Source organism: Chroicocephalus ridibundus, chromosome 3 (genome assembly GCF_963924245.1).
Source record: "Chroicocephalus ridibundus chromosome 3, bChrRid1.1, whole genome shotgun sequence".
NCBI classification, from domain to species: Eukaryota; Metazoa; Chordata; class Aves; order Charadriiformes; family Laridae; genus Chroicocephalus; species Chroicocephalus ridibundus.
Window position 1 is genome coordinate 122835174 of NC_086286.1, and position 26827 is coordinate 122862000.

Sequence of the window (26827 nt, forward strand, 5' to 3'; positions counted from 1 at the left end):
TTTAGAGAAAAGGAACTGTGTAGACAAGGTGGCTAATGAGGTTGCTGAAGTCAAGGGGCATTAACCCAAATTTGGAAATGGGTCTATGTCTTATGACATGGAGATATGTAACCTAAATGTAATTATAAGTAATTGATATATTAAGTGTATGTAATAATAGTTAACGCTTATTCAGTGATTTCTTTTTTTAGACTCCAAGGCAGCTCACAAGACTTTTTACAGTTTTGGCCCCCGTTTATAGATGAGAGGATGAAGTTGCTAAATGTGAAGCGACTTCCTCCTAAAGAGTGTTTCCCTGTCAACATCTCACTTTAGTTGTAGTCTTTTAAGGTACCAGAAGGCAGGCAAAACTCACCAGCCAGCAGTGGCAAAACTGGGAAGTGTTCAAGTCTGATGCCTTTTTCTTGTGGATGTGTCACTTCATAACATATTTTTTTGGTAGTTTTTTATAAATGATCATCATTTGTTGATGATGTTGTAAGTAACCACAGAAACATTGCTGATTGCTTGTACTGTTGAGGCAGTTTTGCCTTGCTTTCCCTTGAAGCTAGGCTTTCGTGTGTTGAAAATATGAGTAAATGGGTGAAGTCTGCATTTCTACCTCTTTACACAAAATGTACATTAGACTTCCAGTAAAACTATTTTTTGCCTCCTAGGAAAGAATGCATATTTTTTACCACAGCTTTCTAGTACTGATAGGTGCTTCAGCTGTTTTTCGCTATGCTTGGCCAGGATATATCTGGAAGAACAAAACGTGATTACAGCTCCTAAGATATGGTTACCAGCAGTCAGATCGACAAAGGGGTTAAAAGTGAGACAGCCCTATCTTTTACTTCAGTGGAAGTGTAGTTAGTGATTTAAAGCTCTCCGTAAATGATTGTTGGAGATCTGCCACGGGTAGCAGAGCATTCAGAAAGCATACCACAGACTCTGCTTCCTCCTACAGAGTGTTTGCCTGTCAACATCTCACTTTAATTGTAGTCTTTTAAGGTACCAGAAGGCAGGCAAAACTCACCAGCCAGCAGTCATGGAAGATCAGGTCTTTACCAACGTTTATCAAAATGGTAATGACACCACTGAATATGAGATTACAGACTTTGAGGAAGACAAAGGGGATAATCTTTCTGATCCTGTCCATGAAGATCCAGCATCTCCTTCTTCCATCACTGCTACCCCAGAGAGCGTGGACAGTAGTCAAGAGAGCTCAGAAGATAGCCGTAGGAATTCTGTGGCCTCTCAGCATGGGGCTGATGGGGAGGATGGTTCCCCTTTATCTCACTGTGGTGCTGAAGAAGACCACCCATACCAGGAGATGGATCCAATAAGCCCAGCTCTGGAAGATAAACACGTAGAGGGCATGGTGTTTGAGAGCGACATGTATTTTCCTCCGGATATCCAATTGCATCGGAGCCAGAGCATTTCTTCCAACTCTTCAGCTTCCCTCAAGTTCCCCCCTAACAATAACTTCGGAGAAACTGACAACTTTCAGGAAGATTATGAGATTTTCTTGTTTGTAAAGGTAAGAGCTTGGGTGCTTCTAAGAATACGGTGGTTTTAAACCCCAAATCAATGTATGTGTCCTCCAAATCAGTAAAATTCAGCTACCTGCTGCTTTGTTCCCAACTCTGCTGCCCGGGTGCTGCAGGAGGCCAATCCATTCACATACCTGTTACATCTTAAGGCACAGAAAGAGAAGAGTTGTGTTGTGCGGAGATGCCTGGGATTTCTTCACTTCAAGTGGAAGTATGAGTATGGTGGAAGTATTCTGATTTTGCTGTAATTCATATATTCTGCGAATCTCCCTGCTGTTACAGCTAGACTACTTGAACTGGTTTAGTTAAGCTAGTTCAGTTATCCCTGCATTTCACTATCTATCGAGTAGCTAACAGCTCAAAAGTGATAGTTATTAATGCTATGAAGAAAACTAAATATATATTTTCAATAATGGCAATAAATTTTCCATAAATGCTCATCCCTGAAAGAGGTATTTCTTTTATTTCTTTCAATTTTTACATTAATATAGTTCTGTGACAGTTTCTGTGACAGTATTTTTCATTGATTTCAAGTTAGGTATAAATTATGGAGGGGACTTTCACATTTTCACTAACCTTATGAAATATTACTTAAATTTCTGAACCATAAACACCTGTGTTCTTAAATAAACACTATAGTTCCCTTCATGAAAGCTCCTGTATTCAACCTTTCTCAATATTTATTAGGCTGTAGCACAGACCTGACAGTTCCTCCTTTTTAACTACCTAAGAAATAAATTTTCAAGTTCTTGTTTCCCTTGAATAGGACCATACACCATGAGTGTAATACTCTGTAATTTCCACAGAAGTCTTGTGAAGTTTTTCACTTTTCAACATAAATAAGGTTATCAGAATCTGTTCCTCAGTTCCACAGGGGCTTTGAAAGCAGAAAGAGAGATTTTGTTACCACACATAGTGAGAAGTGTTTTTATGGATGTCTGTATTTGGTTAATTTAGTTTATTTGAGCAAGAACACACTATAACCTTTGCATTGGTGTGAGACGCTGATTATCTTGTATGAGCTAGGGGAGGTCAAATGGCTTGACGGAGTCTCCTAGTACTTCATTTGGTTTCTGTTGTAAATCTTGGAAAATGGAATTAGTTAAAAAATTATCCTACATTTATTTGTAGGATAAAGGAGAACACTTCTGTAAAGGGTCAACATAATCTTGAGATTCTTTTGAATTCATTAAGAGAATTATGATTTAAATATTTTTCCCTTGTTTCATGTCTTCCTGTAGATGAAAAGTTGATGTTATTCCCCCTTCATGTCTCCTTTCTCTATGTGACAATCCTTTGGTATTTTTTGCATAAATGTAGATCGTTTATAAATTAGTGATAAATTAAAAACAAACAAACAAACCAGAAATGGCTATCAGGTTACTTAGTCTCATTCTGCATAAGACAAACCATAAAACTTCAGCTGTTTCTCTTGAATTTCAGTATAACTGCAGCCACTCTTGTAAAAAGGTGGGTATTGTTCAGGGAAGGGAGTATCTGCTAATTGCGGGGTCATGAGTCGTTCCGGGTCCATGCGTACTCAGGGGTTTTTGCCATGGATTTCTGTAGAAGTGGATTATGAGAGCCATGTGTGAGGGCACTTGGCCTTTTTGTTGTTTTCATAGGACTTAACACTGTATGACTCTTTGAAGCAGCGTCTCTCCTGTTTCTGTGACCGGATCATGGTCATTGCTAACAATATGTTAATTATATGGGCAAAGTAAGATCTATGGTGGTGTTTCCAGTTCATATCTCTGCTTGTAGTCCTGCATACATGTTTTAAAAATTGCAGCAATTGAGTATATTTTGTTTGTTAGCAACCTCATGGTGTCAGCAATGCGAGTGTTGTATTTTTGCTTTAAAATCATCTCTCTATATCCCTTATTAGTTCGCTTTCCTCCTGTTTCAAAATAATGCTGTCCTCTCTTTCTGTGCATGAAAAGAGAAAATGCATGCAGATGCTCCCATTCAAGCAGAGATGAGGGGGTTAATTTGAATTTCTGAAAAGTGGGAAGAGGGGCATTTTGAAAAGAACTGTCATAGAGAAGGACTGAGGAAGTCCTTTTCCTTGTTTTTGTTGTGCAGAGTAGCCAGTATCCCATAAAGGGGCTTATCAGCTAGAGAGAAGCACAAATTTTGGACTCTATTCACTTGCCAAAACGTAAGTGCCTACTGCCTTTGAGATGTCCTTGAGCCCCAGGACATCCTACCTGGCTGGAAGATGAGAGGTGAGGCTTTCGGGTGATCCATGCTGGGATCCTTCTCCAGCAGGAGCTGGAGGCCTGATGGGCAGAGCACTGGATCCTTCTGTGTGGGTGGCTGAACTGAACTCCTGTGACCGCGTTTTATTGCTTGAGAAATTGATGACATTTCATTTTTGTTTTGTTTTGTTTTTTTTTCCTTTTCTTTCTGGTATTGAGGTAATAAAGCACTAACTCCATGAAGTGCAGAGCCAGCTTTCCTGTCTTTAATTATATAGATAGCAAAAGTCAGACTATAAAATCGAAGGTCATAGAGTAATATATAACAAGAATTGTGAAATACCTGAGGGCTATCACTTCTTGCGCATAGGAACCAAATCTCTCAGCTGTGTCAGTGGCTATTATTTATAGACGATTCCCCTCTCGTATGGTCTCTAGTCCACCTGAGGCCAGTGTTGCTCTGAAATTGGCTTAATCTTCTGTATTTGCTCTTTTCTGCCGGCGTTAACAGTGACAGACCTTTGCTGTGGGACGACAGTGGTAACGACAATTCTGCCACTATTTATTCCTACCTTTGTTTGTAGCACTAATGAATCTCTGTCAGTGGCTGGAAACGTGAGTGTCAGACAGAGGTCGCTGCTGACTGAAAACCAGAGAAAGTGGGAAGTCTAAATGGTATCTAACTTACGGTCTTAGCCAGAGTGCACAGCCTAGAACAGAAATTTAACTTCATCAGAATACTCTAAGTGCTGTCGCATTGTGACCATAGTTTCAGTCAGACTGGATAATCTTTTCTGTAGTCCATTCTGTGTTACCAGACACCAAAAAAATGTTTAAATCACGTTAACCCATCTTTCACTGATTATCAGTACGTGGTAACTAAGTCATTGTCAGCGGACTATTTGAGAACATGCTGTAAGGTAAAAAATTTTGGCTTTCATCAAGGATTTCCCTGTACCTTTAGTAGCAGAATACAGCATGTACCAACATGGAGATGTTTGTGTGAATTTAGCAAGTCCAGGCTTGTCACAGCCACCTTAATGCCCTCTCAGTCACCTTGTAATTTCTTCAAACAAAAGCCTTTGAAATTTGAACAGAAATATGACTGGCGCACAGGCTGTGTTCCTGCGTGCATGGGACAGCTTGATGTAATCGTAGCTTGTTGCTCAGAGGCCCAACCTTTTCACTTGCCTACTGTATTTCCCTGTTCAGCAGCGTGTTTGTTCTGAAGGTTGAGTTCCTTTGAAAATTTAAACTTTTTGTTTTCTGAAGCTTGAGTTGTGATTTAAAGAATAATCCCTCTATTTTCTTTTCAGAAGAAAATTATTGCCCTTCTGGTTTATTGATGACCTGAGACAGGCTACAGATTATACCCTCTCTATACTCAGTTGTGCCATAGGAACACAGTTCCCAAAAGAAGGAAGGTAATTCTTTACCCCGAGCGATAAACACCTTGTGTTATGCAAACAATACAAATTTAACACACTGGTTTAGCATGGTGAACACACATGTTGGATCGCTGCACTGGGGTAACAGAGTTATGGATGCTGGAGAGCACCTCTGGAGATCATCCAGTCCAACCCCCTTACCCAGAGCGGGATCACCTATAACAGGTTGCTCAGGGCCATGTCTGGTCAGGTTTTGAATATTTCCAAAGATGAAGAATCCAGAGCTTCTCTGTTCAACAATTCCAGTGTCCTACACTTGTGCTAAAAATGTGTTTTCGTATGTTTAAATCAGAATTCATATATCTCAATTTGTGCCTGTTGTCTCCTGTCCTTTTCCTGGATACCAATGCTTATATTTAAGAATGCTGTTTTAAGAAAGATACTGCTTTTAACTTATCTGCACATGAGAACTTAAACTTTTAGCTGTTTCCATTGGGATTATTGCATCCTTTAGTAAAATTTCTTTAAATCAGTAGCTGGGAAATAAAGGACATTTCTGTTTTTCCTGCAAGATGCTTCCCACTCCCTTGTTTCCAAGTCAGGAAGGTCTGAGGGCTCTAACTTGGTGGCACAACCCTGTGACTCACGAAGTTGAGCTGAAATCCCATGAATGACAGACCATGTTCCTAACAAGGACAGTGAGATTAATTGCTTGTATCACTGCAAAAATCATGCTCCTTCCCATTGAGTTAGTTTTTCTGTTGCTGTATGGAGCATATTGGTATCTGTTGAGAAAGTTTTGTTTAAAAATGTGTATTAATGGTTTAGAACACGACGTTACAGGACATGGCCAATTTTTAGCATGTAGTATTTGAAAAGAGCAGAACCACATGGATGCCCAGTCTTAAATTAGTGGTTATGCCGGTGCATTGCTGAGCAAAACTGAGCATTTTGTAGAAGCAGATGAAACGTGAAAGAGCACCCAGCACAGCTAAACATTTGTAGCTTTCAGTAGGAACTCCTGCAGGGGCTTCAAATAAAGAGATGGATGTCGACGTTAATGAGATCTTATCAGCTTTTCAAATTTTCAGCCACTTATTTCTTACTGCACTCATAGTCTACAGAGTAGAACAACTGTACTTGCAATTTTGGTGGTAGATACTTGCAAGCGTAATTGGGTGTCCAGAGAGCTTTTAGCAATGCAAGCCAGGTAGTCTTTTAATGGACTCCAATCCAGCACGTAAGGCTGGTGTTAAACCCTATCTTTTCCAGCGAGGTTTGCAGGTAATAAAAGGAGTTCTGGCTGAAGCCAGGTGGCAGGTGTAACTCTCTATATGTACATAAAATTACAGTAATTTGGCTTTTTATGACATTTTAGCTTTTAAAAATATTTTTTAGAATAAATCTAATGGAAGTTAGCAAATATTATTTTGGTTTTATGAATAAGATTAGAAAAAGGTTAAATGATTCATAATCCACCTTTAAATAGTGTTAACTGAGCAACTTGAGCAGGGAAAAGATCCAAGAACTATTTTCAGAGTTCTCCGGTCATGGCAGATTTACAGACCAAGATGCAACACGCTGAAGTTAACATATGCACGTCAAGAAATGACTAATGGTCATCATAAAGTATCCTAACATGATACTTTTTTGATAATTTAAATGTAATTAATGGATGTTTTTCACTGCAAATAGCCTTACTTAAGTTAGTTTACAAGTACGATGATGTATAGAAAGACAAGTCTGGAATATCACGTGATAAGATGTGTCCTCCTGCTCTCAGTCATATCTAGACTATCCCTAACAGGTGCTTCTTTGAAAACATTCAGCGATGTTTTCATCAAGAAATCATTTTCCGATTCAGCACTGCTACCAATTTGTCTCTGTCAGTGCTTAATTACTTTCCCGAGACAAATATTTTTCTTTATTAAAACGCCGTTGCTCTGAATTATGCTATTTTTCTTTATAATAAATAGGTCCTTTATGTATTAGAAGACAGATACCAAATTTCCTTCAGTCTTTGATTCCCTAGACTTGAAGAACTTCAGTTCCTGCAGCCTGTCTTCAAGCTTGAGTCATCATTTCTAAACTTTGAGTGGTTTGGTGTGTTGTGGGTTTGGTTTGGTTTGGTTTGTTTTTTTTTTTTTTTTTTTTTTTTTTTGTTTTAGGGGTTTTTTTTGACCTTTTCCAGTTTTTCTCTCGTTAATTTCTAGATTTCTTAAGCTCCAGTTTCCATGTACAGGTAGTGTATTTAGCAGAATACTAAGTAGCAGAATATTAAGAATTACTACAGCAAGTGCCTCTTTAATTCATCATCTGTCCAACTCTCTCGTTGGGATGCTTTATCCGCTGTATTTTTGTTTAGGATTGCAAACTTCATCTTCTAGCCCTGGTATTTTCCCAATAGATGTTCCAGTAAGGGTCTGAACCATTTATTACCCGCCTGTTTGCAAGCAGCTGTACTGCAGTTCTGTCGCACGGTTCGCGCCTGCCGTTTGACTTCAGGTGCATTAGGTTTCTCCGAGCGATGTGGTCAGACTCTGATCACCCCTTACTGAAAACAGTATGGTTTGGAAGTCAGAAAATCGCTCTGATATCAATCCGATGTGGAGCATACTAAAACCAATGCTTTTGCTCTACTAACTCAGAAAACAGAGATACGCCTGTAATGTCCCCGCACCACAGTATGCAGATGCAACATGGCTTTATGGCCACCTCCTACACCCTGTTATACATAGAAGACTGGTGATCTCTTAAGTCTCAACATATAAACCCAGGAGCTATACAGCCCTTATTTCTGAGGAGGAAAACTGTGTTGTGGGTCTCTTCATAGCTTGATTTATGCTTATCTGAATTACTCTGTGTGCTTGTGTGAAAAGATTAGCGAATGGCAGTTCTCTTACAGATAACATCCAGTTCCTCGACTATCAGTCATGAACAGAACATGTGCTTTAGCAGCAGGGCATAAACAGTTTGCTTAATCTTTTGGATACAAAGGGTAAAAGGTCTTGCTTCTGACCTCTGCTGAGTCTGTGCCTTGCTTGTGCACCTTTTCTGCCTCCGGAAAGGTCCATGAATCAATTTGCAGCTGACACTCCCGTGCCACCTTCAGCTTCGGGCTCCAGCAGCGACTGTGGCTGGGTATAGCACAGTAGCGTAGCAACAGCTTCAAAATACGGACCCGTATTGTCTAGGAAATTGTTACTGCACAGTGATTGCGGCAATAGCAAATACAATGTAAATATGTAGGTCATACTGAGGGAAAATTAAGATGGAATTTATTTACTCGTTTCTTTTCCTTGCGATTTTCTTTTTGTGACTCCCTCTTTGATGTTCCGGAAAGAAGACTGTTATCCTAGCCTGGTTTGTTGTTTTCTTTTGAAACGTATCAGTTCCTTTTGTTACATTTTAAGAGAGGAAGATGTTTGGGTTTGTGGATTGATTACTCTTTTGCTGTCCCTGACAACGTATCTGTGTAGCAGTACTGTCAGCTGTTAAATGGTTTCTGTCCAATATAGAGGGGTTTGTATTATTTTTAATTGTTTATTGCAGAAGTACCTAACAAGCAGCTCTGCTGAGACTGATATTTTACATCTGTCTCACAAAATGCAAACACAAAGTAATAGATAGTCCCTGCAAAGGAACTGGTAATGATATATGTAAATTATTTTGGAATCTGCAAGAGGAAAGCTGCTTTTCCGCTCTGCTCTTTATTTTCTTAGATGTCAAGGGTTGGATTTGGCTCACCTGACTGTGTCTGTACGTTATTAACTACATCTCTGCAGGCTATCATCTAGGCTACTTTTGCAGCAAAAAAGGCTATCAGAAATAGTGCAGTGGGATGCTAATTCACATGGCCAAGTGAGCCTCAGCTGCAGGGTGAGGTCAGTTCTTCTGTAGACTCCATTCGTTGAATCAAGGAGGGACCTGCTTCAGTTTTCCAACCATAGGCACCCAGTGCTGGTTTAGATGCCTTAAGTCTCCCCTCCTGGCCTCCAGCTGCCTCTGCAGAAGGCCACGGGTCTCCCATAGGTCCTTTCTCATATATGTTTAAAGATTTCCTCAGCTATCCTAGGGCCTCTCCAGTGCTGCAGGATATCTAGGTTTACGCAACTGAATCAAGCCATAAACTTTCACTGCATACAATGGCACGGTCACCTGAAGTTAAATAAACTGAATGCCACCAGTGACAGTTTAAATACAAAGCCTGGATTACTAGATTAGACTAGGAGCTAATTCTGATAATGGGTATCTGGAAGCAAACTCCAGACTGATGTGTTTTCTTCCCCAAACTATTTAATTTTCCTTTTTCTTTCAGTGTCCACACTCAGCAACAGTTGAAGTGCAACAGTGAGCAAACATTGCGATGTTGATCCGTTCTGTTGAGTGGACAGTCTAATTTAATCAGATAAAATCATCCAATAAATCTTAGTATCTTTCCAAGACTGAGAACCAGCACTTTCTTTAACTTCAGTCACCCTTTATCCTTTTCTAAACCCCCACGTGTGGTTCTTTCAACTATGTTAATTTTGTAGTTACTTTTTATTTCAGACATCGTAGTATCTAAAAAGCCAACTGAATTTGCTAGGTTTGGATTCCTAGGTACCAGTTCAAACACAGATGAAGTTTTTAATTGTGGCCAACCGTAACCTAGCCAACAAGAAGCGTGGCCGGCAGGTTGAGGAAGATGATTCTGCCCCTCTACTCTGCTGTGGTGAGACCCCACCTGGAGTCCTGCGTTCAGCTCTGGAGTCCTTAGCACAAGAAGGTTGTGGACCTGTTGGAACGAGCCCAGAGGAGGCCATGAAGATGCTCAGAGGGCTGGAGCCCCTCTGCTGTGAGGACAGGCTGAGAGAGGTGGGGTTGTTCAGCCTGGAGAAGAGAAGGCTCCGGGGACACCTTATAGCCACCTTTCAGTAACCTAAAGGGGGCCTACAGGAAAGCTGGAGAGGGACTTTTTACAAGGGCATGTGGTGATAGGTAATAGCTTCAAACTAGAAGAGGGGAGATTTAGATTAGATATCACGAAGAAATTTTTCACTTGGAGGGTGGTGAGCCCCTGTCCCAGGTTGCCCAGAGAAGCTGTGGCTGCCCCATCCCTGGAGGGGTTCAAGGACAGGTTGGATGGGGCTTGGAGCAGCCTGGTCTAGTGGGAGGTGTCCCCGCCCATGGCAGGGGGTTTGGAACTGGGTGATCTTTAAGGTCCCTTCCAACTCTAACCATTCAGTGATTCTATAAAAGAAAATCTGCTTTGTTTCTTTGGGTCATAAGACCCTGTATTGGAGGGAAAATTTCTACTGTTCTGCAACTGCGTTTATTGGTCTATTAGAAATATTTTCAGCGTTCTCTCATACGCTTTGTGATTGTGGCTGAAAAGGAACACCTGAATATTTTTCCATATCAGTAGCAATTTTTAAATACTCACAACTGCTTCATGGCAAATGTTATGAACCTGTATGAAACCTCCTTCTGTGGGAAAAAAAAACGAGATGGCATAGCAATCTAAAACGAGTCATTGGTTTGTTACCTGCAAGTATGATTTTTATATTTAGACCTCTAGTTGATCCTTTTCATATCAATTAAGGATACAATTATTGTTGACTTTTTACTGTTGGTACATCGGTGATAATGTTGTAAGACACCAGTGGCTTTCATGAAGTGATAATGATACAGCTAGGAACAGATGAGAAGTGAATTGGTTAGCGCACAGGTCTGGTTGCAGTACAGGCAAGCAGTGTTTGAAACCAGGATTTGGACTTGCAAGTTAATTGATTGCAAGTTAAGTTGCAGCTTCCCTGTAGTTACCTCAAAGTAGTCTACAAGTGTTAAAGTAAAACTCGAGAACACATCTTCTGAGAGAAAAACGGTATTTTCCTGCTTATATGTTCCTAAAAAATGAGGCACAGAAAGGTAGAAATCTTTCCACACTCACCAAGATGATTTTTTTTTTTTTTTTTTTTTGGTTCCTGGTAATGTGAAAAAAAATTCATGAGACTGGAGGTGACCTTTTGGGACATGTCACAGATGGCCACATCATATAATACGTAATTCCTGAACTGATCTAGGTCAGTCTAAAAACTAAGTGGCCATTATTATTCATTTTGGAAATCTGCTTCAGAGCGTCACTGCTCTGATGGTTCGACGCCTTACTCTAATTTCCAAATGACATTTATTCATGTGCAGCTAATAAATCCTTGTTCTTGGGCCAGCACGTTCCATTAGCATTCATTCTTTTCATTTAGCGCTTTTTAAAATCAGTTTAGGCTTAGACATCCTCAGATGGTTTTGGGCTAAACCAGGCGATCCTTTTTGTTTCCATTTCTGCCAGTCGTCACAGTAATTCCCTTTGGCACATACCTTCTTTCCGCAAAGGTGCCTTTTTTTTTTTTTCTTCACTGCTGTATCCTGTCTCAGGTTGGTTCTTTTTAGCTAGACTAAACAAGCAGCAAAAAAGATTCTTTTAATAACCTCCCCGTTGAAGATACCTAGGATTGTCTAAGTAAACACATCATTCTATTTGAGGTGAAATGTCCTGATGTAAACACGTTTGACACAGTCAGAAAAAGCTTCCTTAATTTCTTGGTGCCTTTCACAGTTTCTCGCTTATCCTGACACTTGTTTTCCTTTCAGCAGCAATAACGTTTTATCTAACACCCTTGTAAGGTTCCCTAGTCTAGTCCCTAGTAAGGTTCCTGCTGTCCCATTGATGTTGAGTGCTCACGGGCACCGGTCCTGAATCTCAAATTCAACAGCTTTGAAGGGCTTCTCTCTGGATCTCAATTGACATTTAGATGGGGTTGTTCACTTGTCTACGTTACTGCCCTTTGGGAAATTTTAGCATCTGAACCTCAACACTGTATCCCTGCAGCTTAAGGACTGGTTGAGAAGTGAATGGAAGGACTGGAAGCTTTGCATCTGAATATATAGGTATTTCATCTCTCTTCTGACCTCTGCTCACATTGTTGGATTTATTTTAAAATGTATTTGATTAAAAATCTGGCCAGCAGAAGTGTTTTATACTTGCCCCACATTTATACTTGCTCCATAAATATGCGCATCTTCGTCTCTAACACTGATACTTTGGTGGCCCCTCATTGCAAGAGGGTCTCTCTTAGCCAAAAATGGCATGTGGCTGGTCAGTGGGGTGGCTAAATAACACTCGTAAGTCCTCATTAAACAGGAATAAACAGGAGAAATAATTTAAACTCTTAAATTTTTTTTTTTTCTTAATGTCATTAGAAATTCTTACTAATTTGAACAGAAATTTCCACATAAGTACTAGGCAAAATGATTCAGGAATCCTGAATTTCATAGAGTAGACCTATTGACCCGAGTTTTTTTTTTACTGTCATACTATGATTCAGGCATGGAACGTAACCTTTCTTGTACGTATCATGGGCTTTTTCACAGGCCATCAAGAATGGTTACCCATTAAGAATGAAGGCCCATTAAGAATGAAGACTTCACTCATATCGCAGTTGTTTAAAAGAAAAAAGTTATCCAAGAGCTCAGTGCTGCAGCGTCCCGAATGCTCTGATGCTTAACCATAAAAAGTGTAAAACGCATCCCTAGCGTTTTAGCATATACAAACGTTAATTCATATTTTTCTCAATCATTTGAAATTAATAAAATTATGTTTCTACCTAAATACTTCAGTGGTTCGGGAAAAGGAAGAACAGAAAGTGGGACTTTTTTTAAAAAGCTGATGAACTTCTAGAGAAGAATCGTAGTGTTTAAGTAAGAGGAAGTTCAGCGGAAAACTCTAAAATGCCATCCTTTTGCTTTATGAAGGTAGAGAGCTTAACTAATTTAAATTATCATATAGAGAAATCAGGAATAAATTTAGATGTAAGGTACGAAATTATAAGAAACTAATTGCTATATTTTAATTTCATTATCTAATGTTTTGGTCTCTGTCGTTTTGGGGACTAAAGAAAATTAAACTTGTCAGTTCAGATGAATATGATAAAGGGCTATGGGGCAACTATTTTTAATCGAGCGATTTAATGTGGATGACGGTCAATATGCTGCCTGCTCAGTGGGCCTCGGTGAGATTTCAGGGATATTTCTAAGCAGTAGCATGCTCAGGCTGAAAATGTAAGCTGTGCTGAAATTAATAGGAGTATTGCACTGATTCAGTGCAGACAGGATATTACTCAAGGTACTTTGATGCATACTCTGTACATGCAGTTTGAATCACAGAATCACAGAATGACAGGAGTTGGAAGGCACCTCTGGAGATCATCTAGTCCAACCCCCTGCCAGAGCAGGGTCACCCAGAGCAGGCGGCACAGGAACGCGTCCAGGCGGGTTTGGAATGTCTCCAGAGACGGAGACTCCACCCCCTCTCTGGGCAGCCTGTGCCAGGGCTCTGCCACCCTCAAAGGGAAGAAGTTCCTCCTCTTGTTTAGGTGGAACTCCCTATACTCAAGTTTGTGCCCGTTACCTCTTGTCCTGTCACTGGGCACCACTGAAGAGATCCTGGCCCCATCCTCCTGACACCCACCCTTTAAGTACTGATTAGCATTTATAAGATCCCCCCTCAGTCGTCTTTTTTTCAGACTGAAGAGACCCAAGTCCCTCAGCCTTTCTTCATAAGACAGGTGTTCCAGTCCCCTCGTCATCTTTGTAGCCCTTTGCTGCACCGTCTCCAGCAGTTCCCTGGCCTTCTTGAACTGGGGAGCCCAGAACTGGACACAGCACTCCAGGTGAGGCCTCACCAGGGCAGAGTACAGGGGGAGGATGACCTCCCTCCACCTGCTGGCCACGCAAGATTGGATTTAGGGATCCATCTGTGTAAAATTTATGAAATCTGTTTAAATCTTTGTCTGCCAGAACATTTCTTGAACATTGGTCTGAGCTGCTTGCTTTTCTTTTTGTTTCCGTGGTGGAACAGAAGCTGAATATGGAGGAGTAATTCTTACTTTGGCTATGAATGGCGGTTCACCGACCTCAGAGACATTCTAGTTTAATTAAATCCCCCAGGACCCAAGATAGACTATCTTAAGGAATTTGCCAAGTCTAAATTTCTTGGAAGTCAGTCATTAAGTTGTAGATGAACTAATGGGGAAATCTGATCACCTGATAAATCTGAGCAGGTACCGTCTGAGAAAAAGCAGTTTTCTCAGCTGGGGAAGTGATTCAGCCGCTGCAACGTGTAACAGGTCTGATGCCGTGAAAAGCAACTGCTGGAGGTTGGGCAGGATACCCCAGGGCATCTAATGTGGTCCTGGAGGTCTATGTCTGAGCAGCCTAACCCCACCTCAAAGCCTAAAGTTACTACAAGGTTATATTTCTGTGAAAAGATACTAAAGCAAATGTACTGGACAAAGTTCCAGTACAAAGCATTTGTTATACACCACGTGGCCTATTTTTGAAGAGGCACCAGTCGTTCTTCCCTTTCTGTGGTGAGCACGTGGATATGGAAATAATCAGCAATAAGTAGTTTCTAGTCACATAGTGCATAGTTGCAAGGTGACATAAAAAGGAACACCTTTGTAAAACCCACACAGATTGGTTTTTTTTTTTTAATAGATATATATATATACACATCATACAGCAGGATTGCATAGTTTATTAATCTTTACAAGGCACCTTAAATTTACATATTTTCACCAAATGCAGGCAGGGTGCTTATCTGTTGCATCAGTAACTTCACCGTGGTCTTAACTATTCATGCACTTTGCTGTGCTAGTGCCTTGCCGTGTGTTAATGAGCCCATATAACGAACAGAAGTTCAGAGCAACAAATTCACAGTCATTTGGCTCCTCCCTGTGAGATTGCGGGGAATGAAGTTTGGACCGGAGCGGAGTTTCTTGCAGGCAGCGGGCGCGGATTGGCCCTGCGCACCGCAGCTGATAACAGCTAAAAATAGCAGGGGTATAAAAGCCCAGCGAGAAGCACAGCTGCCCTGGCATTCCCTCCTCCAGCGCCAGCGAGGGAGGAGACGGTCTTCTCCGAGTCCCTGCAAATATGTGGCCAAAGAACATTCTGCTGCTTAATTCCACTTAACAATTAACTTGTCAAATAAAGACACACGCTGGACTGTGTGACTCAAGGGGAAGTAACCAAGCTGTACTTTAAAAGAGAAAAAGAAAAGACACAAACTGAAGGCCAGATTTTGGAAGCAGGTTTTCCGAGCAGAGCGTGACAGGTGGACTGGTGGAATGTCTTTGGAAGCACGCCTGCGAGAATACCTGTATTTTTGTGCACAAAAATGTTCTACTCGTGTGTATACTCACCCCATCACCTGCAGAGGGAGGACGCTCTGTGATGATGGAATTCGGAACGCTTGGAAAAACAAATGTGTTTTTATTTGACAATGGTTTGACTAAGCTGGCGCTGAGCAGTTCGGGAGTCTATTCTTAGCCCTGCTGTTGGTTCTGGGCAAACCGTATCACTTCCTTGCGTTCCTGTTCCTTTTCAAGCTCTGCCTCTCCTCTGTTTTAAACTGCAGACTTTTGGGGGAACAGTGACCTCAGTGGCTGAGTGCATTGGAAGATACGCCTTTGGATGTCTGAAGCACTGTGGATGAATAAAGAAGGCAGACACCTGTGTTGAAGAGCTCCTCTCTTAAAGTCTGGCAAAAGTTAAATTGAATTGAAAACAGGGTGTGATCAGGGAAAGCATTAGGAAGTCTTGAAAATAGGTGGCAGTATCAGCCCTATCAGTAGTAAACTATTCCCTCGTTTATTAATTCCAGTTGTTCTGAGTGCTCCGCTTTGGTTTTATAGCTTTGCACTATGAAATTTGTACAGCTGGATTTCCTTTCAGTTTAGCTATATTTTTTTTCTTGTTTATAATAATGTACTGCAAGGCTTATAATATCCTGCAAGACTGCCAGATGACCTCGCTAACTTGCCTCCAGTTTTGATTCCCTATACTTAATTTTCTGAAAAGGTCACTTACAACAGCTTAGCCATTTTCCCTTTCCTAAGAACATTCAATTACCTTTCAATTTATTTTTTAATTCACGCATCTCTCATGGCAAATGAGACGATTGCAGAGGATGTTGGTTTGGTAGTTCTGTAGACCAGAGTTGTCTTTTTCTGGTCAAGAGACCCAGCGTCAGCAGTGGTGGTAGAAACTCCCACGCGGTGGCTTCCACCTAGTCGAGACGCAGAGCTGAGGGGAGTCAGTCCTTACAGCGCACCTCACTTCACCCTTCAGAACTCTTCGCCTTTCCTCTCTGAAAGTCCACTTTCTGTGTTAACAGAGATAACCTGAGAGGCTGTTATTGACGCCATAGTCCGCAGGGAGATTTAGGCTTTCTCTCAACATCATGAGATACCTTTACATGTATTTATGACTTAGTTTGGCATCAACTCTCACTTGCTGCTTGGCTAGGAATGGGTAGAAATTGCTAATAATGAGTATCTCTGTATCTCATTAGCACTTTTCTAACTGTTGTAGGTCTCCCCGGAAAACCTAGTCCATTTTCCAGAGTTGTATCACAGTTGTCACCAAGGTCAGAGCAGCAAGATTGCAAAGACGATTCTGGGCTTTGACATTTCGGTGATCTATGAGGTTGCTTCCAGGTGTTGCAGCTGGTGACTAAGGGCCCACACCTTCCTCATAAAAGTGATGCCTGCTGCATGCTCTGTGAAAATTTTGTGTTTTCGGGATAAGATGTGAAATTTTTGGAAAATCGTCCATTTAAGAGGAAAAAAAAATCTTACATCTTTCTAGTTGGACTAGTCAGTACTCCCAATTCAGACAGACTTAAACAAGACCCCATCACCATTCAGACTGTGCTCAGAGCTGAATTTCACGCTAAGATTTACTTTCAGTCTTAAGCTAAGCTCTTCTTTAAGAATTGCCACCACCGACTTTCACTTAAGGATGTGGTATGTGGTCCCCGAAGTCCTGAAAATCTGTGCACCAGCAAAAATCTATTAACTTGAAAGTGTAGTTGCAGCAGAGGAGTTCACATCAGTGCTTAACTAACCACATTGCTCTGGTTCATCCTGGTTGTCTGCATTAACTCTACAGTGAACAGGGTCCTCAAGCAAAGAAAAACTAAAATGAGGTATCACCAGGTCAACGTCAGGTGCTTCAAGATGTCGAACTCTTACGTTGGAGAAAGAAGGGAAAAAAACCCACCAAACAAGCCACCATTCATTTAATAAAAGCTTGAGGTGATGCACTAAGGAAAGCGAGCTCTTTCACTGGCAAACTTTGCGGAAACTTTATCACAGAAGTACCAAAAGGTGAAATGAAAAATGAATGAGGGCAATTTTCTAAGGAGACTTGAAGAGTTCTATAGTTCACTGTAAGGCTCGAGGTCAGCCAGCTGCGTCAACCCAGGCGTACGGCGCTGCCATTGAGGAGGCGGACCATGATGTGTGCGGAGGTTAAACTTTGCTGCCATAAAGAGAGATGTAAAGACATCGATCCCTGCTATTTCACACTGAACAAGTGTGGGTTTATCAGGGAGCCAGAAGCCAGAGACCCTCTTCTTAAGCCAAAGAGTACGATGTACGCCGCAGAGGATCCTGTAACCCACTGTGCGGATCCATGCACGGAACCTGCTGTGCAGGTACTTTACGGCTTCATCTGGCCCAGCTAAATGTCACTGATGCCAGCATTGAAACCCAAGGGAACTAGTCTGAGTCACGAGTAATTTCAAACTGAGATGTTGAGGGCTTCATCTTCTAGAAATAATGTGCATCAGAATATAGAAGGTAATTTCTGCTTTCAGCCAAATTGTTTGCTAAACGACAGAGCGAAACACAAATGTATCCAATGAAATCAGCAGCAGCTGTGCATTCTTTGGGCCTTATTTACTGGGGGGAACTGAAACCTTGCCTGACATCTGCATGAGTTGTACATGCCATTTTGAACACTTTCTGTAAATAATAATTCATACATTGGGACTGGGGCAGTGTGTTGTCTGCTGGTCTTTCGCTTGTGGGATTTTGCCCTAGTTTGCATGCACATGCTTCAAATCATAATTAATTTAGACTTCATCTATGACAAGATGCATACCAAGAAATGAACAGAAATAATCTAAACAGGGACTTGCGCTAAGAACACTTGTAAATTACGACAGGGATATGCGTTGTTCTGCTGCAACCTTGTAAGTAAAATCATGTAATTTTCGTTCTGTGACAGCAGTGAGTCAACAAGGAGGGGTACCTCACGCTTACCTGGTGGTGGCGTTCTGCATAACACGTAACAGTAGGGAGGATTTATTTTGGAAAGCAAGGGCCAAGGAGATCCACATTCCTCCTTTCATCAGCTGCATTACCCACACGGCCCCCAGTTCGGGACAATCTGTAATGCTCTCCATTGTATCCCCTACAATACCACTTTCCAGAGCAGTCTCAGTCCTCTTTAGAAGTATCTATTGTTTTTAATCGAAATGACAGTTTTGGAATGATAGTAAAATATAGGAATAAACCTCTGCCCCCTAGAAGCCTGTCTACTGAATGCAGCATTAGGAGATGATTTTGTGCCTTTTGCGTGCCGCTTCCCTGTGAACGGTTAGCTGTGACTGTCTCCACGCGAGCGCCGAGGTAATTATCCATAATGAAATCCCTCTTCACACTGAACAGCAGCAGGTTTTTCTCCTGAAGTTGTTAATGCTTATTAGTGTTACAGCAAAGTTTGATATTGCGTCCATGTGAAAACATAATTAAATCTAAAAATAATGTCATGCTTTTTGGACAAGAACTTATTTTGCAAAACTCCTGTCTGGGCTGATTCTAGTGATCTGCCATTCTGTTAAACAGCTGAGTTTCATCCGGAGACCTTCAGAGCCAAAATAATGCATTTTCATAATAAGGCAAAGGAGAGCTGCTGTAGCTCCTGGCTGCGTAATGGCTTACAGTGTCTGGGGGATGGATGTAGAGCAATGTGTCTAAAATTTTCCAGTTAAGGGGAGCACAAAGTTTTCTGACCAAGGTTTTGCCAATCCTATCCCATTTTTTGGGACGTTCAGGCTGTACACCTTGGTGTCTTCGGTTCCATGCTCTTGTGTGGGACAATTTATAAGGAACAAAATCACAGTTCCTCCATCAAACCAACAGGTTTTGAGGCACTGGACGTCTCTGGAGTCGAGGGAGAAGATCTGCTCACCCAACCTTGGCATGAGCCTCATGAGACGAGCTTTGGACATCCTTGGGTGTCTGGTACATCTGGGGAGGGAAACGTGCAGTCTGACCCCAAATATTTGAGACAAATCCCTTTTGATTTTTCTGAAGATCAAACAAGAACTTGATACTGACATGTTGTAATTCAAAAGGAAATGAAAATTATTGGATTGGTGGTGGAGTCTCCAAATCTGGAGACATTCCAAACCCGCCTGGACGTGTTCCTGTGCCACCTGCTCTGGGTGACCCTGCTCTGGCAGGGGGTGGGACTAGATGATCTCCCGAGGTCCCTATGATTCTATGATTGATCCCTTGCATCTGTGGCCTTGTTAAATAAATAGCATGTTGAAGCTACTGGCATGCAATGAATGCAGTTCGCAAATTAACAGTAATTCAGAACTGTCCTAGAAGATGTATTTTCATAACCGATTCAACCATGCTAATTTAGTACCTGGTTACTACTTAGTTGGGTTCTTTTTAGGCAACTAAGCAGTTAAATAATTCCCATGTGAAGTTAGAGCCCTAAATACCATTTACTGCAGCTGCAGCAGGATTTTATTTCTTCTTTTCTTCCATAATGGAAGCTTGTTCACAACATGAAAAACGTTACCTGTGTCGTATCAGACCCGTAATGCCCCCTCTCACAGAATGAGCTGGGTGGCAGCACCAAGTGAGCGCCGGGGGACGGATGCACTCCGTGCCCTCATCCTTCTTGGTGACGTGGCGGTCTGCTGGAGAACTCCACGATAGAATTACATTCTGGATGCTTGGCCTCTGCTTCACCCCCTCGGGACAAATCTTTGCTGGAAGCGAAGCTTGGTTGAGGCTTGTGAAAGCTGATAGTGCGTCAGAGTTCACCTACAATAGAGGTCTTCTGTGGAGATGCGGCGGTTCCTTTTCTGAAGCTGTCCTCTTCTTTTATTAATGGGATGACGTGCTCATGTTCATTTATATATCTCATAAACCTCCAACTATAATGACTTGGCTTATGAAGAGTTCATAATTCAGTGTCTAATGTCCTTGTACGTAACTCAAAGCCTCTGCTACCTCTGACTTGTGAGAAAATGATAGGCCAAAGTAGGCGACTCATTCTTTGCCGTAAAATGAGAGTGTACTAATTATTTATCAGTATCTTACCCTTAATTTGGCTGAAGAAAGAGCTGATTTCATAACACGAAACAGAGCTGTGTAGACAATAATAACCATTGTAGGCAAAAAGGTTCCACCCAGATGTAAGTGATAAGTCAGTTTTATATGACAGCAAAGCAGTAAATGCATGAATAGATTCCTGAAGTAGTGCACACACACACACACACATATATATATATATATTTTTCCTGTTATTCACTGCCTCCTACAATGTTTATCTTAAATCCAGCTTTCAGAATCTATTTTAAACCCCACAGCATTTAAATGAACAAGGACTCTATTTCACTTGGTCTCTTCTAAGGGTTCCATAGGTAGATTGTTGAAACTGGGAGTTTTTTTGAGGCGGGCTGGGTTATTCTCTCTGTGGATACCTACAAGCACAGCTGGAATACCAGATGTGTGGTATCCACACTACAGCTTCTGCAGCCTCTGAGCACCCTATAGCAAGTCCCGGGGCAGGAAAGAGTGCAAGGTGGTGCCTCATGGGTGAAAGCGGATGGGGAAGGGACCTCCCAGGGGCACTGCTGCCCAGAAGCATCCTGAACAAGATGGGATCTGGCCCCTTCCTACAGTAGTTTGTATCTGGGTCAGGATGGAAATGGCTTCAGGGCATCGTAGCTCCCTTCCTCTGTGTTGCACAGCTTCCCTTCTGCTTTGCTGAGCCTCGGCACAATAATCTTCGTCTTGCAAGCTAATTATAATACACCACCAAACGCAGACAGTAATCGGGAAGGAAGGATTTAAATGTTTTGACGCGTTGAGTCTCTACCGAAATGGCTACATCTAGAGTTTAACTTTCAGAAGCGCAAGGCTCCCGCTCCTGAAGTGGGAGATGACACGTGCATAAAAATCAGGCGCTAAAGCCGCAGATTTCTATTACTTGATAATTACGGCAGGATTTGTCTGACCATTAAAATGTCTTTATCTGAGCTTGTCACCCTGGGCTCCCTTTATTACCAGTGGAAAAAAGTTGGCACTTCTAGGGCACATTTTTTCTTTCTAAAATAGACATCTAAATAGGTCACGTGCATCACACCTTGTAAGTACCAATTATCTCGAATGCTGATTTTATTTCAACATTTTGGTTTTGCGTTAGCGGTGGTACCTCCTTACTGTGCTCATCGCTGGCAGAATTTTCTCCTTCCAGAGCTGGTGCCTACGCTCCTGCCATAGAAATGGCGCAAAGCGCTTGCCTGTATCAAAACAGCATTTTCAACGAGGCTGGAGCAACAGGTAACTTCAGTCCAGACGACCCAACTTCCCGTTGTTTCCAGGAGCCCTCAGTAAAGGGAAATTACGTCGTTGCGTGGCGTTCTCAAGCAACACAATTTTTCAGCGAAACCAAAAGCTTACAGTCATGTAGTTGATAATGTATTATTTAGGGATGCATTTTAGAGATACGGTGACTACACTTAGGTTTTGGCCGACTTTTATAACTGTAATATATAATTACAATGCAATGATTCTTTTTCTGCATGTAAGCACGCTTAGCCCATGTCCTTGGAAGTTTGCCTGTAGGCCTAAGAATAACTACACTATAAATGTTTGGTAATTAATGTACCTAGTCCAAAAATTACATGTAAAAATTTGAAATCAAAGGAGTAATAACACTTAATTCTCTTATAGTTAACTTTCCAGTTATTTGAATGAGTGCTAATTAGATCTAAAAACCATAAGCACACTTTTACACTAATTATAATGTTGATTATGTTGTAATTACAGTTGCAACAGCATAATGAGATTTACTCGTTAACCATTTCAGTGCTTCGTGGAGTGCACGGCAACCAGCTGATGAGGGAAATTCCTGTAGAGCGTACCCAAAGAGCCACGGAGGTGTTGGCTGCCGCTGCCCTGGACCCGTGTCAAATGCCTACGGGTCACGGGAGGGAATTAAAGATCATCACGAAAGCACACAGCTAAGAGCGCTTTCAGGAAAGGCGAGTGTTTGATCATGTCAAAACTCTACCAGAAAGGCCTCTCCCTGTCAGAAGGGGAAGGTAAAACTGCTCGTGCCTGGCGGGGCGAGCTGCGGCGGTCCCGAAACAGGAGGAGACGGCAGGGGGGGCAGAGGTGAAGGAAGGGACTTTCCAAGGGCAGGAGGGCACGAAGGTAGCCAGTCCCTCCAGGCAATGATGGCGATGAGGAGGAAGTCCCACCAGACCCCTTTGCCTTTGTCCTCTCCGGCGTCAGCACGCCCTTCCTCCATGCCTTTTAGCTGTGTCAGGCCTTTCTGTCCTGTGCCACCTCTTGCTTAGGGTTGCCTTGTGGTGACCTCTGAGTCACGCAAGGAATGCAGGGCGAAGGAGGGGAGTATAGATGACGACAGTACATCAATAGCAGGCTGAGGCCCTTGGAAGTTTTCTTCCATGCTCCACCCCAGCGTATCGCCTCTTTCTCTGGTCTGCCCTCCACAACCAGCACCCCGAGGGACACGCTGAGAAATTGTGACGGGACCCAAATATTTTATTTTCCCAGGGCCCCGAAGCTCTTGGTTCTCCTGTGTAACCCCGTTCCCCTTCCTCTGCCCCTGAACGCCATCAGGAGTGGTGGCACCATGGGTGCTTTTCTCACCTGAGAGTTTCGGTTTTGGCTTCTGTACCTCCTTGTACCACACGGAGGGGTTTTCGCTGAGTAAGAACTCTGCTTTTCTGCACGCTCCTTGCGCCGATGCAACAGCCAATGCACAGGGTGAAGAAATGAGGCTCTTTTTTCCTTACCATTCTTAGCAAGAACAGTTATTAGGGTTTTGAACAGCTAGAAGCAGGACAAACACCCTTCGGAAAAGAGGGAAAAAACATCACTGTTGCTTAAAGCAATGAAACCGGCCCGACGCGGACCTTCCCTCTTCCCCTGTCAGTGATGCTCCCAGCCGTAGAATAAGGGAGGGAACAACAGGAACGCTGAAAACGGGGAAGAGCAGAATTATTTGCTCAGAGGCCGATCCTGCCGTAGGTACCAGGAGCTTGTCTCCTCCCCTGTGAGTTAACCCCACCCTCTTTTTTTATGCTCTGGGCTATTTTGGGCAGGCAGCGAGAACTGCGGCTCTGACAGATGAGGATACTGTACCAGAGCACGGCAGCACTTGTTGCTCTGAAGAACTACCCAGCCATAACCGGGACTGCTTCTCCGCTGCCTGCCTTTATTTTTAAAAGATCATTATTTCTTTATTAAGCTGCAAACTTGTTTTCTCCGCTGGTTTCAAGCTTTATCATTACAAATGATGTTTTAAAAGCCCTGCGAGAGCTCTTCGGAAGGGAAACTTACCTGCTGTGCAGCTGAAGCCACCTTTTGCCATTTAATAGCGGGAGATCGGCCGGTAGCCTTGGGGGTGAAAAATGACAGACTCCGTTCCTCCTAACGGGGAAGGAAGGGACCCTGAAATCGAGCTCTTTGTGAAGGTAAGTGGAGACTGGTGCGACTCTCGGATCAGATCAGCTTCTATTGAATAATCAAACTTTAATTTTCTGGCGCTGAGCGGAAGCGGGGCTTTGACAGCCTTTTATCTCTTGCACACACGTTCACGCTGCTTTCTTCTTCGTGACATTAGAATTAGGTAATGTTGCAGAGGGAGAGTCAGAGTTCCTGTATTTTATTGTTATTTCTCTCCTCGTGAGTTTGTCCTGTTATTCTTAGCCTGCTGCCTGCAACGTGCTGGGTCCTAACTTTAGACTGCCAGGTTTTTCACTAAGAATCCTGACTTCCTTCTCCATTTTTGGGAAGAGAGCATGAAGAGCTGAGGGGTACCATGATTTGGTACCTCAGCAGAGGCTGGCAGGTCTGACACAGTAACGGATTATAAAACAAAAAGGATTGAGATAAGCTGACAGTCTTCTGATTATTTCCTGCAATACTTTTTTTTTTTTTTTTCCTAAAAAAATGAAAACTAAATCAGTTTTTACTCTCAGTTTCCTCAGTCCGAAGGCCATTCTGATTTTATACAAGGGTAACTGAGAACAGAAACTGAAAATATAGAAAGCTAAGTACACCTGCTGTACGGTAGGATTTCAGAATGTTTCAAATTGGGTATGTCTGTTGGTCTTGGGCTGTGATAATCTTGCCATTAAAACCAGCGGCGCAGTTCAAACCCCTTACACGTATAACCTTATTAATAGCAAACTTCGTGCAAACTCTGTCCCAGTGAGGAGCTCAGATTTTTTGATGTTCAGAGCGTGTTGCAAAGCCTCTATGTACATCGGGGCTGGAATCCACTACGGCCATATAAAATGCAGGTGTTTGGTCCGTCTGAGCCTAAACCATCCCCGTAAATCAACAGGATTATTATTAACATGCGGGAGTTACATCGGGGCCTTTGCAAACACAGCACTGAATGATTGGGGAAGCAAATTCCAGCCCGTCCCTTCTGTCAAGTTGAGGGTATATAATTGCTTAGTACTCCCTGGTGGATATTTTGGGCTGTAAGCTGAAATGTCAGCCACATCCACGATGTGTACACATGGCCTCTTCACGCATCTTCCGAAACCAGTCAGTTCAGCTGCAGCCTTTCTGACGGAGCCAGCACTGAGGTCCTTCTCCGTCGCAACCTGATTTTACAAGAATTCCTGGTTCATAACTGCTCAGTAGAGCTTAATGCATTAAAAGGAACCCGTGTGGGTCCATACATCCCAATACCTTTCCTCTACAAGTTGTTTCTACCAAAGTGAGTTTAATGGAGATGTTCGTGGGCTAAAAAACAGCTTAGTGGGATTTTTTGTTGCTCTGTCATCACAAACGCATTCTGGAATGCAAACCTTTAACTACTGATATGTTGTAGTGCCCACATTATTTTAATGAGGCTGATATGGATGTTTGTGATACATGGTTCTTTGACTGCATCAGCTGCTAAAGTGAAGGTCACTGCCCAGATTCAGGGTGTGAAGTTCTGGATCCGTAAATTACTGGAAAAAATTTGCACTGCATTCAATTGAGCCATGCCATCACCCGAAGATTTATAACTCCAGAAAGAACATTTTTAGTAATGTGACTTCCTGCATAATGCACGTTACAGAATTGTGTAGAGACTCTCACATAAAACTCATAATTTGCAGAGCCGGAGCGAAAGAATTAATCGGTATCTTCCTGGAGACTTCCCATTTAGGTTGAAAAATTACAATTCTTGATGTTTTGGCAAGGTGCCATTACTATAACTTAAAGTCTAAAAAGTCGTCCAGTAAAGCGTGTAACCAGAGTGTTAAATTACACAGCTCAGAAGTTGGAAAATAAATACGAGAAGAACATGAAAAAAGATAGGAGTTAAAAGTTGAAAAATAGGAGCATATAAGAGAAATACGACCAGGTGAAAACTTTGCTGGAGCATGACATTTAGAAGAATAGCGTATGAGTAAGGAGAGATGAAGAGAAAGGGTGATCTAGGAGAGAGTCTGCGAAGGACAAGGCACTTGTTTTGTTGTAAGACTGGAAAGGAGGACTGAAAGGTGGCACCTTCTGGTTGAGTATGAGATGCTGGGCCAAGTGGCACATCTCAATATACTGGTCTACGCTTGAGGAAGGTTCTAATAACAGGTGATGGTGAGGTCAATGAGCGCGTCATCGTTTGATTTTGGTGGCGCTAGTATTTCACCAGAGGGAAAAAGTTCTGCTCTGCATCCTTGAATGAACACACGGCCAGAAAACGCAGAGATCAGTGAGAAAAATGTAGGGCAGTAGAGGGGGCCTGGCGAAAACTGTATCTTCCACAGGCACAAATAAACCAGCCAGGGCTGTTTTTCACCAGCCATAGAGTCTCTAATAAAAGCAGTTTCTGTCTCAGGTTAAAAAAAGAAAGGTGTTACACAATTGCTCTATTTCCTTTTTCTATTTAACAACCAGGAGAGCAGGAGCCTTGGAAAGACAAGTCGAGAGATGATTGTAAACAAAAGGGCTGTGCTGTAACCCAAAGCAGGTCAGATATCTCCTGTGCTGTGCGGACGGGCTGGGCACCACCACCAGGACACAGCTCGCTCGACTGCGATGGCACGGGCAGGTTAAGCGGTTATCGCACCTCCTCGTTACCGTCCCCATCGATCTTACTCTTTTTCTAACGGTGCTGTAAACTGCATCTGTGAGGTATTTTTTTTTTTTTTTTTGGTGAGCGAGCGTTTGTTCTTGCAAGGTGCTTGATTGAGAGTAAACACACACACACACAGACACCCCCCACCCCTGAAATCTGAGGCAGGACACGAGCGGACTGATGGTGAGAACGGGCAGGGATGAAGAGCGGGGAGGTCCGCCGGGGAGGTGGTGCCACCTTAATCAGATCTGCAGTTTGTGTAAGCAGGCCTTTTGTGAACGCTGAGACTCTCCGGCAGCAATTCCCTCTCCAAACTTGTTTGACAAGGAATTGGAAGAGGCTGCCGGAGAAAAGGGCTTGACACGCGGTAGCGTGAGACGCTGGCGACAGCTTCGGGGGAGCGAGCATCGGGAGGTAGCGCTTGCTCTGTGTTTAACCCAGCTTGTTGTAACTCAGG

The 26827-nt window shown here is 42.5% G+C and overlaps 1 protein-coding gene across 2 annotated transcripts in view; it reads left to right on the top strand.

Moving 5' to 3' along the window:
• Positions 1 to 651: 651 nt before the first annotated feature.
• CLIC5 (chloride intracellular channel 5) overlaps positions 652 to 26827 on the top strand; it is a 77536-nt gene continuing 51360 nt past the window's right edge. Inside the window, exon 1 of one of the 2 annotated variants that reach the window (XM_063330635.1) lies at positions 652 to 1519. In XM_063330635.1, the coding sequence (XP_063186705.1) occupies positions 1028 to 1519 (492 nt within the window). In that variant the 5' untranslated portion in view covers positions 652 to 1027. Of the gene's footprint in view, positions 1520 to 23407; positions 23762 to 26827 lie in introns of those variants that run through there. The other variant, XM_063330636.1, reaches the window with a different exon arrangement.